The sequence below is a fragment of the Alexandromys fortis genome, unplaced genomic scaffold (genome assembly GCF_014885135.2).
Source record: "Alexandromys fortis isolate MF-2015 unplaced genomic scaffold, M_Fortis_MF-2015_v1.1 scaffold_16, whole genome shotgun sequence".
NCBI classification, from domain to species: Eukaryota; Metazoa; Chordata; class Mammalia; order Rodentia; family Cricetidae; genus Alexandromys; species Alexandromys fortis.
Window position 1 is genome coordinate 18,118,270 of NW_026067893.1, and position 16,332 is coordinate 18,134,601.

A 16,332-nucleotide genomic window follows, 5' to 3' on the forward strand; every position below is an offset into this window, starting at 1 on the left:
GCTTAGTTAAAAATGAAAAGAAAAACAAAAGTGACTGGGCTTCCCAGACAGGCAGTTCAGAGTTTAGAGCCAGAGGCTGCCCTTAGCTACAGTGTGGCCCCAGGGAAATTACTTATTCCGTGCAATGCTCAGTTCAACATTGTACAGATGCAGGGAGCTTGTGTGTGGGGTTAATGAGAGCACTGGATGCATGAAGGCAGGAGCCGCAGCCATTTCTTTGCAGGGGTAAATGCTGGCTGCCTTCTCCCTCAAGCCTGTGGAGGCTCTGAGAACAGAGCCTCTGTTCCTGGCGGCCTGGGTTCCAAATCCAGATCCCCCTTCATTGGTCTAGGGCAATTACTCAATCTTCCTAAGTCTGTGTCTGTGCACAGAAATCATCTAAGTAAGACGATGCGTATGGAGTGTTTAAAGCGGAGCTATGGGTGACCTGCATCACTATGTGCTCAGTGGGTCAAGGCTTCTGACACTGGAATACCTGCTTTTCTCTGCTGCCTGTCCCAGGGCCATTGGTGCCAACCCCCTGTACTGCGACTGCCACCTCCGATGGCTCTCCAGCTGGGTGAAGACTGGCTACAAGGAACCAGGCATTGCCCGCTGTGCTGGACCCCCAGACATGGAAGGCAAACTTCTGCTTACAACACCTGCCAAGAAATTTGAATGCCAAGGTGAGCCCAGGAACATGAGAGAAGGGGTGGTGGGTATCAGGGACCAGAGGACTTGCTGAGTCCTGGTAGGGTCTTCCAGATACTCCTGGGTCCCTGGGTCCCTGGGTCCCACTGATGGGAGAGTCAAAGAATAGAAATGATGTTCTCTTGTTAGCACGGCTGCCTTCCAGTCTTGATATCCAATAAGCGAAAAGGCCAAGCAGAAAAATCCCAGTCTATTAAGGCTTTCATTCTTGCCCATGGTTACGTAAGAAAAACTAAAATAGCATTTCGAAGCTCCCAGGCTCCTTGTAATTCAGGCACGCAGACGTCCCTCAGATAGAAGTCCTGGACAATTAGCTGAAACCCTACTCTGGCCCTGGTGGGCCCAGAGGACCAGCTGATGCTTTCTTGACATTTGCAGAACACAGAGTCACATCGTGACTGGCGGTCTGTGCTGAGGGTCCTTACCTCCAGAAGCTACAAATCCTAGTTCAGGAGGTCTGCAGAACCTTGCAGAGCAAAGACAGGTGGCCGAGCGGCTGCCTGGGCTCAGCTTTGTGTGCAGGGGGAGCTATGGGAGGACCCTAGGGACCCTGGGGCATGGCTCTTGCCCTCTGCAAGCTCAGAGGCCACCATAGGAAATGAAACTGACAGCTGTAGGTTAATGAGGAGGCCCAGGCCACCCTGTGTGCAGGAAGCTGTCACAGTTCAAAGCGCCCACTCTGTAGCGGCTGCTAGGACCAAGCCGATCTGTGCTAATACATGCTTGGCATTTACTAGCTGGCAAAGCGGTGCTAAGTACTTTTTTCAAGGTATTCTTTTTAGCTGGATATAACAACATCCGGAAAAGTACTGACATGAGAAAAGAGCCCAGTGCGTGTTTACTACCGAGTTCACTCAGACACCAATGCTAGGTCAAGAAACATCATCTTTGTCTGTGTCTGGAAGTCCCTCCAGCAGGCTTCTGTCCTGCAGAAAGGTCTTTTTCTTTTTTTAATTTCTGTTCATGCGCATACCTCTTCATCAGAACTAATACGTCACCTCTTCCGGAAGGAACCTCCTGGGGGAGCCTGAGTTGAGTGACCAGATTTCCTTATTCTCTCCTGGGAAATTATGGTGTCCCTCAGGGTTGGTACCCAGGTACCCTTGCTGCCAGGCTCCTTATTCTCCCACTGAAGGAGGTCTGGAGAGGGGCCTGTGTAGCCTGGGAGGTACCAGGGAAGGTTCTCCCTGCTGCTGATGTGGGGAGGAAGAACCTCAAGGCATGTGGACTTTCACCATGTGGCTTCCCTGCAGAGCCAAGCTCAGGCACATGGTTCCCCCTCTGCTGAGTAGGCTGTAGGCTGAGGAGATTGCCTCTGAGGGCGTGAGGGGCAGAGTCAGGCGAAGTCAGCGATCACAATTTTGCTACTCTCTTACTCTTAGAGTGGCCCTAGCCACTCTGAATATAGTTTCCACCTGTTGGGAACTGCAGAGTTCTCACAACTAAGTGTCAATCAGGGGCTGCCAGGGACCCTGTGGGAAGTGGGTTCGCAGCTGGAAAGCTGGACTGAGCTGAGGGGTGCAGCATGACCTTCAACACTTGTGGTGAAGGCATGTCTCCTGGGAGGAGGGTATTTTTTAGGGCAGAGCCCCAAGCTCCCACATGCCCACTAATGCTCTCCCTCTTACCACAGGTCCCCCCAGTCTGGCAGTTCAGGCCAAGTGTGATCCCTGCTTGTCCAGCCCATGCCAGAACCAGGGCACCTGCCACAATGACCCTCTTGAGGTATACAGGTGTACCTGTCCCAGTGGCTACAAGGTGAGTGGAAGCTGGAGCTGGAGGAACAGGGTTCTATCTGCTGCAAGGCAGGCCCTGCACAACGGGCTATGTCGTTGGCTGGTCTAGCCCAGAACATGCGTGTGAGTGACCTTGTTACCAGAGACTTAACCTTTGGGCGGATGGACATGCTGATGAATCAGTAAATGAAGGAAGGAAGAGGCAACCCTGTGGTAGACGAGCAGAGTTGCCGAGGGCTGTTTCTTTCCTCATACCAACGCCCTTGGCTCTCCCTGGAGAGTCCTCATTGCTGGCTTCTCCTCCAGGGCCGAGACTGTGAAGTGTCCCTGGACAGCTGTTCCAGCAACCCATGTGGAAATGGGGGAACCTGCCATCCCCACGAGGGCGAGGATGCTGGCTTCACGTGAGTGTCCATGGGGTGTGAGGTGGGGTTGGGGAGGGCTGACAGGACCAGCATCGAAGTCTCAACCTGTGCTGGAGATGAGGGTGGGCAGGGAGAACAGACCTGTGCTCCAGATATTAGTCACGTGTTCTTTGAGCTCCTTCTCACCTGGAAGAGGTACAGGCAGAGCACCTGTGGGGCAGCAGGCGCTGGACAGCACAGGGGAGCGCCTGGGAACCTATAGCCCAGAGTAAATACCATGGCAGTGCTGGGGAGTGGTTGGGGGCATATAAGACTTTTTAAAAACTTTTCTATATAATTTATTTATTTTTATTTAATGTGCATTGGTGTTTTGCCTGTCTACATGTCTGTGTGAGGGTACTAGGTCCCCTGGAACTGGAGTTAGTTAGACAGCTGTGAGCTGTCATGTGGGTGCTGGGAATTGAACCCGGGTCCTCTTGAAGAGCAGCCGGTACTCTTAACAGCTGAGCAATCTCTCCAGGCCCCCTAAGAATCTTTTAAATCTCCACGAGCCCTCTGAGCCCCCATTTTAAGCTAAACAAGTCTCTAGAAGCTGTGGCTAGCCCTGTGTTCGCTGAACAGACAAAGGTGGGGCCACATCCTGGTCACTCCTTTTGGCACCCTACCTTTGCGTGACTCTCACTGGCTGGCCACTGCGGGGAGGGATCCCACCCTGAACGGCAGGCATTTCCCATGCTCTGGATGCAGCTGCCCTCACCACTTAGCATACTCGAGCCCATCCAGAGCAGATGTTATATCTTCACCCCTGCACGAGCCTGCTTTCCCCAGGAAGCCCCCACCCCATCCCGCCCTCCCAGAGCTTTTCTGAGGAACACAGTACTTAGCTGCTGGGGATAAATTGCCTACTGAACAAATTGGCTCCTCAGAAAATGATGTTGAATTTATGGGCGGAAATGGCCAAACCTGCCTCTGCAGACCCAAATTACCAGATGTAAAAAATAAAGTGCTAAGTGCCTCTCCTCCAGTGTTGCCTTGGAAACGCATCCTTACAATAGGCAGGCGCACCTCAGGGGCAAGCAGCAGCTCCAGTCAAGCTTCCTCCCCGTTCTGGTCCTCAGCTCCTGCACAGGGTTGGGATGCCCCTTCTGGGATGGGGGGCAAGCGGGTTGGCCCTACATCCTGCAGCCAGGCAGCCTATAGCACCAGGTGGGAGGGGAGACGTCCTCTCCACCTGCCTTATGCCCTGAGATTTTGCCAGAAGACTTTCTGCGCAAATGTCCTGTCATCCTAGCTTAAAATCGAACTCCAGAAGATGCCTGTGGCACAACCTCCGGAGCAGATGTAGAACACCACCCCACACAAATGTTTTTAGACCAACAGCTACATTTTTTCCATTGTAAGTTTGTTTCTTCCATGCAAAGGAGACAGTATTATGGATATCATAGATATTCTTGCTGTTAAAATAAAACAAGTAGGTTAAGTATGCCACCCCTATCCCCCAGTGGTATCTGTTGTGCATAGCAATTGGGTACCATTTTTAACTTATTATTTATTCATTACGGTTTTTTTCTAGACAGGGTGTATTGGGGAGCCAAGGGTGCCCCGTAATATGCAGATATCCTTTTGCTTTGGCCCCCTGAGTTCTAGATCACAGCTTCTGGAACCCCACGTAACTTTGGGTACCTTTCTGAAATGCCACCAGCAAGCTTCTCCATAGCAATGAAAACCATCTTTCCCTTTCTGGCTGCAGCTAGTATTTCCACTGTGTTCCACCCTTCAGGTCTCTATTGTGATATGATTGTATGCCAGGAGTGACTGCCCCCAATGAGGGCATAAGAGCTGAAGTTTAAAGCCCTCCCCGTTTCTTGTCACCATAAACTTCTGATTAGAAGTTTCTTTTGCCTGGGTCTGGTGGTATGTATAGGTAATCCTGTGGCTGGGTCTGGTGGTACACATAGGTAATCCTATGGCTGGATCTGGTGATATACATAGGTAATCCTAGGCTGGGTCTGGTGGTATACATAGGTAATCCTATGGCTTGGTCTGGTGGTTTGCATAGGTAATCCTACAGCTGGGTCTGGTAGTACACATAGGTAATCCTAGCATGCAGGAGACTGAGGCAGGAGGATTATGAGTTTGAAGCCAGCTTGAGGTACATAAATGAGACCTTATCTCAAAAAAAAGTTATTACAGTTTCTTTGGGGCATGGATAGATGGCTCAGTGGGTAAGAGCACTGGCTGCTCTTCCAGAGGACCCAGGGTTGAGTCCCAGCTCCTGCATGGTGGCTCATAGCCATCGATAACTCCAGCCTCAGTGGACCTGATGCCTTTTTCTGGTCTCTAAGGCCTCCACACATGTAGGTGGTGCACATACATACATGTAGACAGAACACCCTTATTCATAAAAATAAATAATGTCAGAAAAAGTTTCTGTGTCTGAGTTTATGATGACTAATAACATACAAACCAACACAACTATTATAAAATTTAACATTGCTACCCACAAGGTAATGTGTCTGAGACTGACCTCCTTCGTGGGTGGATGGCTCTATTCTGTGTCAGTTGGTCCATGTCCGTAGATGGTCCGTGCACGGTGGGAGAGAACAGCTGCCCTCATGTTTTGTTTGAATGTATATTACAGACTTCCTGGGGAGGTCCGTTCACATAAGCCCACTGTCAGGATCAGGATTCGTCATAGATCTGCCATGCAGATTTTGGAAACCCTTCCGGTTTATATGCCCAAATCTCCTGCGTGAGCAGGTGGCGACAGTATTTCAGTTCCGTCAGATGACAGCTCCACGGGTCCCCTGTCAGTTGTTTTTAATGGTTGACTTGCTGTTTTTCTTGACACCTGGAGGCACAGCCTACCTACATCCTGCTTGGGCAGAGAGTGGTGCCTTCGCTGAGGCCTGGGAAAGATGAAGGAGATCTATGGACATTTGAAGAGCTGGATGTGAATTCCTCAGGGCCACACTCTCTGGCCCTTATATCCCTTGGGAAACCTCACATGCCTGAGGCTAAGGAGTCCCTTGGTTTTTAATCACCAACTTCTAGAACCTTCTACAGCCCAGCTACTGCTCGGCCCAGTCCTATCATTCCTCTCTTCCTGAAGTCTGTGCCCTGAAAGATTTGAGCAGTGTAGACGGGCAGATCCTGCCTTCTCACTTCGGGCTTTGCCAGTCCCTCTGTACCTACTGCCTCCACTCCTGTGTTGGAATTCTTGTCGAGGCTAGACCCTCAACTCTTCCAGGAAGTCTGCCTGACCATGCCATGCTGAGGAAGGGTTAGGAGCTCTCTGCCCACGCCTGGCTTCGGAGGCTCCACCATCCTGATAGTACTTCTCTTTGGGCCACTATCTCCTGTTTGTCTCCCCCACCACACTGCAAGCCAGAGGATTCCTTGAAGGCGGAGCCAGGCTTGTTACTTTCTAATCTGTTAACCTTCTGGTCTAAAGTAGAAGCCCCAAACATATGGACTAAGGATTCTGACCAGTGGCCAGGCTTTCCCTGTCCCTGTTCATCCACGCCCGCCCCCTCCACCACAGGTGCTCCTGTCCCTCCGGTTTCGAAGGGCCCACCTGTGGAGTGAACACAGATGATTGTGTGAAGGACGCCTGTGTCAACGGAGGTGTCTGTGTGGACGGTATGGGCAATTACACCTGCCGGTGCCCTCTGCAGTACACAGGTAAGCATTGCAGGGTCAAGGCATGCCCCATCCTCTGGGGACGCCAGTGTCTGCCTGGACTCCAGAGAAGGCTGCAGCATCTGCTGCCTCTTGCTTCTTCTTCCCCTAGGAAGGGCCTGTGAGCAGCTGGTGGACTTCTGCTCCCCGGATCTGAACCCGTGTCAGCATGAGGCCCAGTGTGTGGGCACCCCAGATGGGCCCAGGTCAGTGCCACCCACTGCCAGTGACCCCAGCCTAGGCTTGGCTTCGTTCCTCCCTCCCTCATATGTTGGTCTGGGTTCCTGAGAGTCATCATAGAGGTGGCTATAGGCAAAGCTTTGGCTACACAGCCTGGGGGGTGTGACTTGCTGCAGCTTGGCCCAGAGTAGGTGCTAGCTGGACCGAGCCCATTGACCTCATTGGGAACTGGGAGCAGCAGTAGAGTCCTCTTGAGGTGCTGGCGAAGGAACGTGAGAAGGCACTCCTTTGGAAGGTACTTACTGAGCCCGACAGCCAAGCTCCACCACAGCCATTTATGCCAGGTCCATGACCTCTCACCCTGATCACAAAAGTCACAAAGCTCACAAAATTAAAGAGCCCTCCCAGAACAAAGCCTTACCTGAAAGGAAGGCTTGTGGAAGGCTGTTCACACTTGCCGCTCCTCCGTGGAGGGTGGATATGCGTAGGTTCTGCTGGAGTCTAGACTTAGCTGTTACTGGACGGCCTTAGATGCCCCCGGCAACTTCAGTATATGGTCATTTATATGCAGTCTAGGACCTAAGTGTGGCCCCAAAGCTCAGAATTCCAAAACCTGTCCAGCCCCAGAGCAAGGAGTCACTGCACTAACTGGATTATGTAGAAGGGCTTGTCACCTGGAGGCTGCTGGATAAAGGTCATATGGGGTTTTGAAAATGTCACTCCCTTATACACAGTTCCATTCCTGGAATGCCCCTCCTCCCCTCCATGAAGTCAGCAAAGAGTTGTTAGGCTAGGACTTCCTGTGGTCTATGGCGGAGTGACTCAAGCCCAGGAACTGGGACTAAGGCTAGCGGTAGAGACCTGAAGAAGCCTGCTATGTAGGCAGTAGTGTCCAGGGACTGTTGGGGACCAGCTAAACAAGCGCAGTGGACTGCAGCAAGGCCTCTGTGAAAATGAGAGAGACATTGCGTTCCTTTGTAAGGTACAGGAATGGGAGCAGAGATGGCAAAGCCAACCAGGGAGCAGTGTGCCATTTTATGTGGTCAGGATAAACACTGTAATAGGAGACGGGTTCTGTACTTGTGCATATATATGTATACCAGACTGAACGATAGTCTTTCCAGCCTGAGAAGCACTGGGTCTGAAATGAGAAACAACTCCAGGCAAGAATGCAGTCTGCTTACGTGGGGTTTGGAGTTGTTAGTTCAGACTAACAACTGGAGAGATGGATCAGAGGTTAAGAGCACTGCCTGTTCTTGCAAAGGTCCCGAGTTCAATTCCCAGCAACCGCATGGTGGCTCACAACCATCTGTAATGAGATCTGGTACCCTCTTGAGACATCCTCATCAACTTAGACCATGAGACCCAATATGGACAAGTTCAACAGAACCGCCATAAATGGGCTGCCCATGCATGCTTCAGCATTGCCAGGGCAAAAATTAATTAATTATTAGGGCTTCAGGGGTTGCTTGGACTCTTCCAGCCCAGATTCCCCCACATCCATACAGAGGCAGAGATTCTCTGTCAGACGACACAGTCCTGGCCACGGATGAATGTCGGCTGACCCTCTCCCTGTCCACCACAGGTGTGAGTGTGTGCCAGGTTACACCGGTGACAACTGCAGCGAAAATCAGGACGACTGCAGGGATCACCGCTGTCAGAACGGGGCTCAATGTGTGGATGAGGTCAACAGCTACGCCTGCCTCTGTGCTGAGGGCTACAGGTGAGCCTCTGGGGCCACACTGTGAGCAATTCCCCTGCATCCGGTGGGACTGGCTCAGGAGAGTAACAGTCCCATTCTGGGAACTGAGTGCTGGAGGTTTGGGTGTGACTCCACCGGTCCCAACTACGCAAACTTGGGAGGGTCAAACAACCACTTAGAAATTGGGCATAGACTTCCAAACCTGTTTGTTGAAGGGCTGAAGATGGGGACAGTAAAGAAGGAGTTTAGAAGGAGTTATCGTCATGCTTCCGAATGAGGTTGAAAAGACTTTTTTTTTTCCTTCACCTCATTCAATTGTCTTGGCTTTCTGGCGAAAGCTCCGGGGCCTGCAGGTTTAGGGATGCAGGTTTAGGAATGCTTCTGTTTGCTGTTCTTATGCCAGCAGCATGCCGTCTTTATCACACAGCTTCGTGCTGAGTTTTTAAATTGGAAAGTGTAAGTCCTCCTGTTTGTTCCCCCCCCCCCCGAGGTTGTTTTGGCTACCCTGGGTTTGTTGAATTTCCAGGTTATCTAGTCAAATTTTGCAAAAGAAGTAGTTTGGGATTTGGTAGGAGCGTTATTGACCTGTGGAGCAGTGTAGGGAGCGGTGGTATTTTAATAAAACAATATTGGATTTTCACATTCTTGAGTGTGAACTGCCTCTCGGCATATGTAGGCCTACTTTAGCTTCTTTCAACAACTGTTCTGTCGTTTTTAAAGTACATGCTTCACACTTATTTTGAAACATTTTTTAAATTATTATTTTTTGTGTATGGTGTTTTGCCTGCAGGGATGTCTATGCACCAAGTCTGTGCCTGGTGATTTCAGAGGCCAAATGAGGGTGCCAGATCCCCTGGGACTTAAATTACAGATGATTGTGAGCTGCCTTGTGGGTGCTGAGAATCCAACCTGGGTTATCTGGAAGAGCAGCCAGTGCTCTTAACCACTGAGCTATCTTATCTCTCTAGCTCCTCATACATAATTTTGGAATTATTTCCTAATTTTAATTCGTCTAGAGGATATTATAAATAGAATTGATTTTTAAAAGATTCATTTATTTTACTTATGTGTACAAGTGTTTGACTACACGTATATATGTGCACCAAGTGCATGAAGTGGCTAAAGAAGTCAGAAGTGGGCAGCGGATCTGATGGAACTTAGGTATAAGTAGCTGTGAGCCACCATGTAGGTGGTGGGAATTGAACTCAGGTCCCCTGCAAGAGCAGCCAGTGCTCTTAACTGCTGAGCCATCGCTCTAGCCCCCTGGAATTGATTCCTTAATTTGTTACATGTGCACTGATTTTGTAAATCAGGCTGAATTCTTCAATTAGTTCTAAGAGCGTTAGTAGATTCCTTAGGATATTCTTCTACAGGATAACAATATCTACGAATAGATAATTTCCTCCCCCGTTTTCAGGGCAGATGTGTGTTTTCTCCCTACCTGCTCTGCCCATACCCTGCAGTGCACAGCTGTATGAAGCTTGTGCGAGCTGCGCTCTTGGCTTCTTTCTGCGTCTACAGGGCAACATTAACCGCTGTCCATCGAGTGTGATGCAGGCTGTGTGTGTTTTCGGGCTGTAGATTTCCCTTCTACTTTTAACTTGTTGACGTTTCTTTGATTTTTTTAAATATGTTACTAGGATGTTCAACATTGATTGATTTCAGATGTTAAATCAACTTTGAGCTCCTGCGGTAAAATTTAAATGGTCATGATATATAATAACGTTTATGCTCCATTTGATTTGCTGATATCTTGCTGAGGGCTTTTTGCCTACGTCCCTTAGTGACATTGCCTGTATTTGTTTCTTTCAGTGTCTTTGTCTCGCTTAGGTACCAGTATCTCAGAATCAGGAAGTGTTCTTTTATTATCTACTTCTTAGAAGAATTTATGGAAAAACGAGGATTAATTATTTTTTTAAATCTTTAATAGAATTCATCAGTGAAACAAACCCTTTGGGTCTGGGGAATTTTCTGGTCACTAGTTTAATTTCCTTACTTGTTTGTTAGCATGGATTATTTAGAGTCTTGGGTTAATGTGGGGAGTTTTTGTGTTTCTAAAAATCGACCAATCCAATTAGCTACCCAATTAGCTGGCACACAGTTGGCCATATGCGCCCTTCTAAGTCTCCCTACCACTTGTGCTGGGGGTTATTAGAAACCAGGGTCTTGTGCCCGCTAAGCAAATGCTCTATCTCTGCCACCTCCCCAGGTAACTGCTTTATTTCTGTAAGTCTGCCAGCAATGTGCCCGCTTTTATTTCTGCTTTCTGTAATTCAGGGCCTCCTCACCACCACCTCAGTAGCTTGTATCTTAAGTCAGAGTTGTAAAACCTGCCCTGCAGAGTTACTGGCTTGGGGGGAGGGATCTTCAGCTTCCATGTGCATGCCAATCACCTGAGACCTGTTAGGAAGTGACTGGAGGGGGGTTCCTTTTCTGGGAAGGGCCAGATGATGTTGCAGGAACTGCTCCAGGTGTCCCCCCTGGAGCTCAGCTCCCTTGGAAAGCAACACTCACAAAGGACATCTTCTGGGTGTCCTTTAAGGTGGACTTTAAGGGTCCATTTTCTTGGGGTGGTTAGTGAATTTCTGACTAGCACAGTGGGAGAGATTCCCTCCCCCGGCTTCATTTGGCCCCACCCTCTCTGACCTGTGTCTTTTCCTCTCAGCGGACAGCTCTGTGAGATCCCACCTGCCCCCAGGAGCCCCTGTGAGGGGACTGAGTGCCAGAATGGGGCCAACTGTGTCGACCAGGGCAGCAGGCCTGTATGCCAGTGCCTGCCAGGCTTCGGTGGCCCCGAGTGTGAGAAACTGCTCAGTGTCAACTTTGTGGACCGTGACACTTACCTGCAGTTCACGGACCTACAGAACTGGCCTCGGGCCAACATCACTCTTCAGGTGTGTGTCTGGGGACCTGGTCACTCAAAGGGAGTCAGGGAGCAGGGTATACCTGCTCCTCAGAATGTCAGGCTACACCTCCGTCCACAGAAACCGAAAGGAACCTGTGTGGGCTGCTGTTATCCTCGGGTTAGGATGAGTCATCTCGGGGACAACTGTGACAGAATCCAGACGAAGCTTGCCAGAGGCCTTGCCCACAGGCCTTAATCACACCCTCTGCTCGGCTCTGGCCTGCTCTGTGTGCCTGGAGTGATTTCTGGGCTTGTCTTTAACCAACAGTTTTGGGGTCCCCTAAATGCCCATTTTGTGCCTTCAGTGTCATTTCAGAACATCATCATGTTGAGGGGGAAAAACCAGCTTCTACTTCAACAAATGATGAAAAATCTGGCCGTTTTGCTGAATATGTCCCAGAGGAAGAGAGGGAGGCAGATTTGACTGCATTTTCCCCAGTAGACAATGTAAACTCTTGAACCCCTCTGCCTCAAATTCCATTCTTGGTCACAAGCGCCCAAACGTCTCTCCTTTCCTTTGTTCTTTCTCTTCCTCAGCCCCTCAGACAGGCTCAGCTCTGTCCTCTCCAATTGCCCTCAGTAAGCTAGCAGGCAGCATATCCACTCTAGGCAAAACTTACCCCATCCAGACCCAATCCTGTCCCCAGCCCAGCACCAGCCATAGCGCAGGCTCTTCCAACATCTTCGGGAGATCTCACTGTCACACATTTAAGGGATTCTTCTTTGCCTGCACTCTAATTCAACAACCAATGGTCTCAGCGGAAGCTCTCTGATTGGCCAGGCTTTTGTAACATACCTATTCCTTGACCAATCACTGGGCCTAAGGAAATGAACTAGTGTGGTTTATCCAGCCTTGGTCCATGTGCCTGCTCCGTAGACCAGGGCATCAGGATATTTACCAGAAGAATGCAGGGAGGGAGGGGGAACTAGACAGAAGGAAGCAATTGTGCTTCTTACAGCCATGGGGACCGTCCTCCCAAATCTCTAACCACAGACCCTGTTTTCCAAGCATCTCCTTCCGGTATTAAAGGGCTCTGGCTGGGGGAAACTTCCAGAACTAGAGCGTGTCTTCTCTCTAGTCCCCTCCCTTTGTAGCCAGTTCCTTGAGGCTCCCAGGGGCCCCCACACCACACCGTGGTGGCTGTGTACTGCCTATTTCTCATGGGGCAACTGGTCTTTATTTACCTGTTCTTGGGCAGGCCGCAGCAATCCTTTTGCTGGCAGTGAATGACAAGTGAGCCTGGGACTGCTGGCCTAGGCCAGCCTCCCTGAAGAGGGGCGTCTGGTCAGGAGAGGGGAAAGAGCGGTTTTCACACCCTTCCAATCTTGAGTCCCCTCTGTTCGTTTACCCGCCTGTGCTGCTTCTGTGAGGGGTGGCATGGGAGAGAAAGTGCCTTTGCCTCTCAGGTCTCTACAGCAGAGGACAATGGGATCCTCCTGTACAATGGGGATAACGACCACATCGCGGTTGAGCTGTACCAGGGCCATGTCCGTGTTAGCTATGACCCAGGCAGCTACCCCAGCTCCGCTATCTACAGGTAGGAATTCCTCAGGCTGTCAGCCTTCCTTGGGTGGGCATGCCAGGATGTGGGGCTCCTGGGCCAAGAACTACACAGACTTGGCTGACCAAAAAAAAAAAAAAGGCCATCTGGTCTCCTGAGTCCAGCCTATTTGGATCTGAGGCTCCATGGCACCCATATTTCCCCATCCCACCTCACCTCAGAGGCAGCCCCTAACTGGGGAAGAAACTCTCTGCAAAAGTCCCTGCCTCTCCTGGGCCTCAGAAAGGGGGAGCAGCAGGCATCAGGCCAAAGTCCGCATAGTCCCCTTGAGAGATTTGTCTCCTTGGGGAGCAGCGGCTGGGTTGATGGCCTTTCTGGGAGGATGTGCCTAGCTCGGATCTTCCTGAGGCCCACTCCCCGGGTGGGGTACCCCCATCTCTTTCCAGTGCTGAGACCATCAAAGATGGGCAGTTCCACACTGTCGAGCTGGTCACCTTTGACCAGATGGTGAACCTCTCCATTGACGGCGGCAGCCCCATGACCATGGACAACTTTGGCAAGCACTACACGCTCAACAGCGAAGCCCCCCTCTATGTGGGAGGTGAGGACCTTTCAGACAGAAAAAGCCTGTCACCTAGTCATGGTGATGGTGTCCCCACGCAGGGGCCTCCTGTGTTTTCTGGTCTGAAGCTGGCCAGGAGAGCTTGTGCTACGGTTGGGGAGGTGCCAAAGGATGAGGTGGTCCTACTGAATGGTTAATCTGGTGGATTGTGCTGTCCTGCCTGGTGTCTAGCTGCATTCTGGCCAACCTAGACTAACCAAGAAGGGGCTGGCCAACAGGTCTGGGTTTTTCCCAGATGTCTTCCATACCACGGGCACCCTTCTTGGCTCTGGACCAGTCTGGGATTCATTTCTAGTCTTGGACCCTCAGAGGCCAGAAACACTGCAAGAGGCTCAGCACAGAGTCCTGCATCAGCTGGAGGCTCCCCAGTGGACCCACGGATGCTGCAGTCCAGGAAGGCCTGTCAACCACCTGCAACCATCCACATGCTATCTCAGCCTGGGGAGTGCCTGGCCCGCTATGTGATCCCGGCTCTGCCCCTACTAGTTGAGGCTTTCAGATGAGCTCCTGAGAGTGCCAGAGAGGGGCAGGCAGCCTCTGCCTTGGGGTGGCTGCGAAGCCAGTAGCACAAAAGCAGATGGCAAAGTGCCCTGCACATGAGTTCTTCGCTTCGACTGGAATTTCCAGAAATGAAAGCAGACATCCCAGAGGGAAGGAAGTAGTCCCAGAGGGAGATAGCCAGACTTAGGGAACAGGCATTTTGGAATCCAGCTGGCCAACTGGCCATGCCTAGCCTGACCTAGCTCCAGTCCCAGAGGAAGTAGACTTTCCACATCTTTCTGGAAAAGAGTCTGATCCTCCGAGATGACAAAGGGCCTCTGCAGAGACAGGACAGAGCCCAAGGGCACGAGGAGACATTGCAGAGCTGCCCAACAGGCACGGTTCAATCCCAACACACTCTAGCGTCTCTTCCTGTCACTTCAGGTATGCCTGTAGACGTGAACTCAGCTGCCTTCCGCCTCTGGCAGATCCTCAATGGCACCAGCTTCCACGGTTGCATCCGGAATCTGTACATCAACAATGAGCTGCAGGACTTCACCAAGACACAGATGAAGCCGGGAGTGGTGCCGGGCTGTGAGCCCTGCCGAAAGCTCTACTGCCTGCATGGCATCTGCCAGCCCAATGCCACCCCAGGGCCCGTGTGCCACTGTGAGGCTGGCTGGGGGGGCCTGCACTGTGACCAGCCAGTGGATGGCCCCTGCCATGGCCACAAGTAAGCCTGGGAAGGACCAAGAGAGTCATCACCCTCACTCATCGGGACTTTTCCTGCAAGCCCATTTGCTTATGGCAAGCACAGCCATACCAGCTGTATTTTTAAATCTTTAAATTGGAGCATATGGACTGACACAAGATGATATTATTATTATTATTATTATTTGGCTTTAAGCTCTTATTAACTGGAAAAGGACAAGCATAGAATCAGATCCCCCCCCGCCCCTTTAAATCTTGGGAAGAGAACCAAGTGCAAGGCTAGGAGGGGTGGGACCCCCTCTGGCTGGCCCATGGTCTAGCCTGTTCTCACAGTCCTCTTCCCTGTCTCTTCCAGGTGTGTCCACGGGAAATGAGTGCCCCTTGATGCTCTTGCCTACAGCTGCCAGTGCCAGGATGGGTACTCAGGGGCTCTGTGCAACCAGGTCGGGGCTGTGGCAGAGCCCTGTGGGGGCTTGCAGTGCCTGCATGGCCACTGTCAGGCCTCAGCCACCAAAGGGGCACACTGTGTGTGCAACCCTGGCTTTTCAGGCGAGCTGTGTGAGCAAGGTCAGGGGGCCCCCTCCTGACTGCCCTCTGCTGGGTCCCTCCCCGCCATTCTGCCATAGGAGCTTCATGTCATCATCCTCAAACCCCAGCAAGCTGTTCATCCTTGTCCCCCTCCTTCCCTCCCCTCTGCTACACAGGGGACTACTGGGCTTCTGTGCCCTTGTCCTCTAGTCAGAGTTCCACCTTTTCCATCTCCTGGACTCAGCCTGCCCTGCAGTTCCCTTGACCAGGACCCTGCCCTTCTTGGCTGAGGTATCTCCATGAAAAGACCATCCAGCCACATCCAGTAACAGCCCTTAGCCAGGCGTGAGCATCTCGGTCTGTCAGCTTTGGACCTAGGTGTGGCAGGATGTCTGAAGGTTAGGGAATTTCTTCCCAGGCTTTACCTGGGCCCCTTCACCAAGATCCTTTGGCTAGACTCCAGACTGCAGAAGCTGGGAAGAGGGAAGCTGGAGAAATTCAGCCTTGGGCACCATAGGGTCAGTGGGTCATCCTCTCCATTGAGGAATGCTTCCCTAACGCCATTGCCTCCAGGTCTCAGCTCTTATTGCACACCTGCACGGTGGGAACCACCTCAACTGGAGGGCCTGGGCAGCTAGCTGCTTCCTCTTCCCTCATCACACATTGTGGGCCCAGGAGGAAGTCGAGCATAGGTGCATGCAGAGCCGGGGAGGATGTTCAGGACAGAGGGGTGAGAGGGCTCTCCCAGTGGAGCCCTCCTAGGATGCTGCCCAGTGCCCCTCCTGCTTCCCACGGTGTGCTCTGAGGCTCTCTCTTGGTATCTGTCCCATCCAGAGTCCGAGTGCCGGGGGGACCCTGTCCGGGACTTTCACCGGGTCCAGAGGGGCTATGCCATCTGCCAGACTACGCGCCCGCTGTCGTGGGTGGAATGCCGGGGCGCGTGCCCAGGCCAGGGCTGCTGCCAGGGCCTACGGCTGAAGCGGAGGAAGCTCACCTTTGAGTGCAGCGACGGGACTTCATTTGCTGAGGAGGTGGAGAAGCCCACAAAGTGCGGCTGTGCCCAGTGTGCATAATGCGCAGGTGGCACACTAGCAGCTGGGCTGAGATGCAGGCATCACCACGATGGCGCCTGGGTCCTGGTGGGCGCGGGGGCACCGAGCTGCCTTTCCAGCAGACTGCACTGCCGGGGCAGAGGAGCAAGCAAGGCCTGGACTGCCACGCCCTCTCCCA

At 51.8% G+C, this 16,332-nt stretch overlaps 1 protein-coding gene across 1 annotated transcript in view; it reads left to right on the forward strand.

Moving 5' to 3' along the window:
• Positions 1–16,175, forward strand: part of Slit1 (slit guidance ligand 1) — a 142,524-nt gene extending 126,349 nt beyond the window's left edge. The window contains 12 exon segments of the mRNA XM_050147006.1: positions 502–665; positions 2,324–2,448; positions 2,733–2,830; positions 6,336–6,475; positions 6,585–6,678; positions 8,238–8,375; positions 11,020–11,248; positions 12,667–12,797; positions 13,208–13,362; positions 14,308–14,596; positions 14,930–15,141; positions 15,937–16,175. Of these exon segments, the coding sequence (XP_050002963.1) occupies positions 502–665; positions 2,324–2,448; positions 2,733–2,830; positions 6,336–6,475; positions 6,585–6,678; positions 8,238–8,375; positions 11,020–11,248; positions 12,667–12,797; positions 13,208–13,362; positions 14,308–14,596; positions 14,930–15,141; positions 15,937–16,175 (2,014 nt within the window).
• The last annotated feature ends 157 nt before the right edge of the window (positions 16,176–16,332 follow it).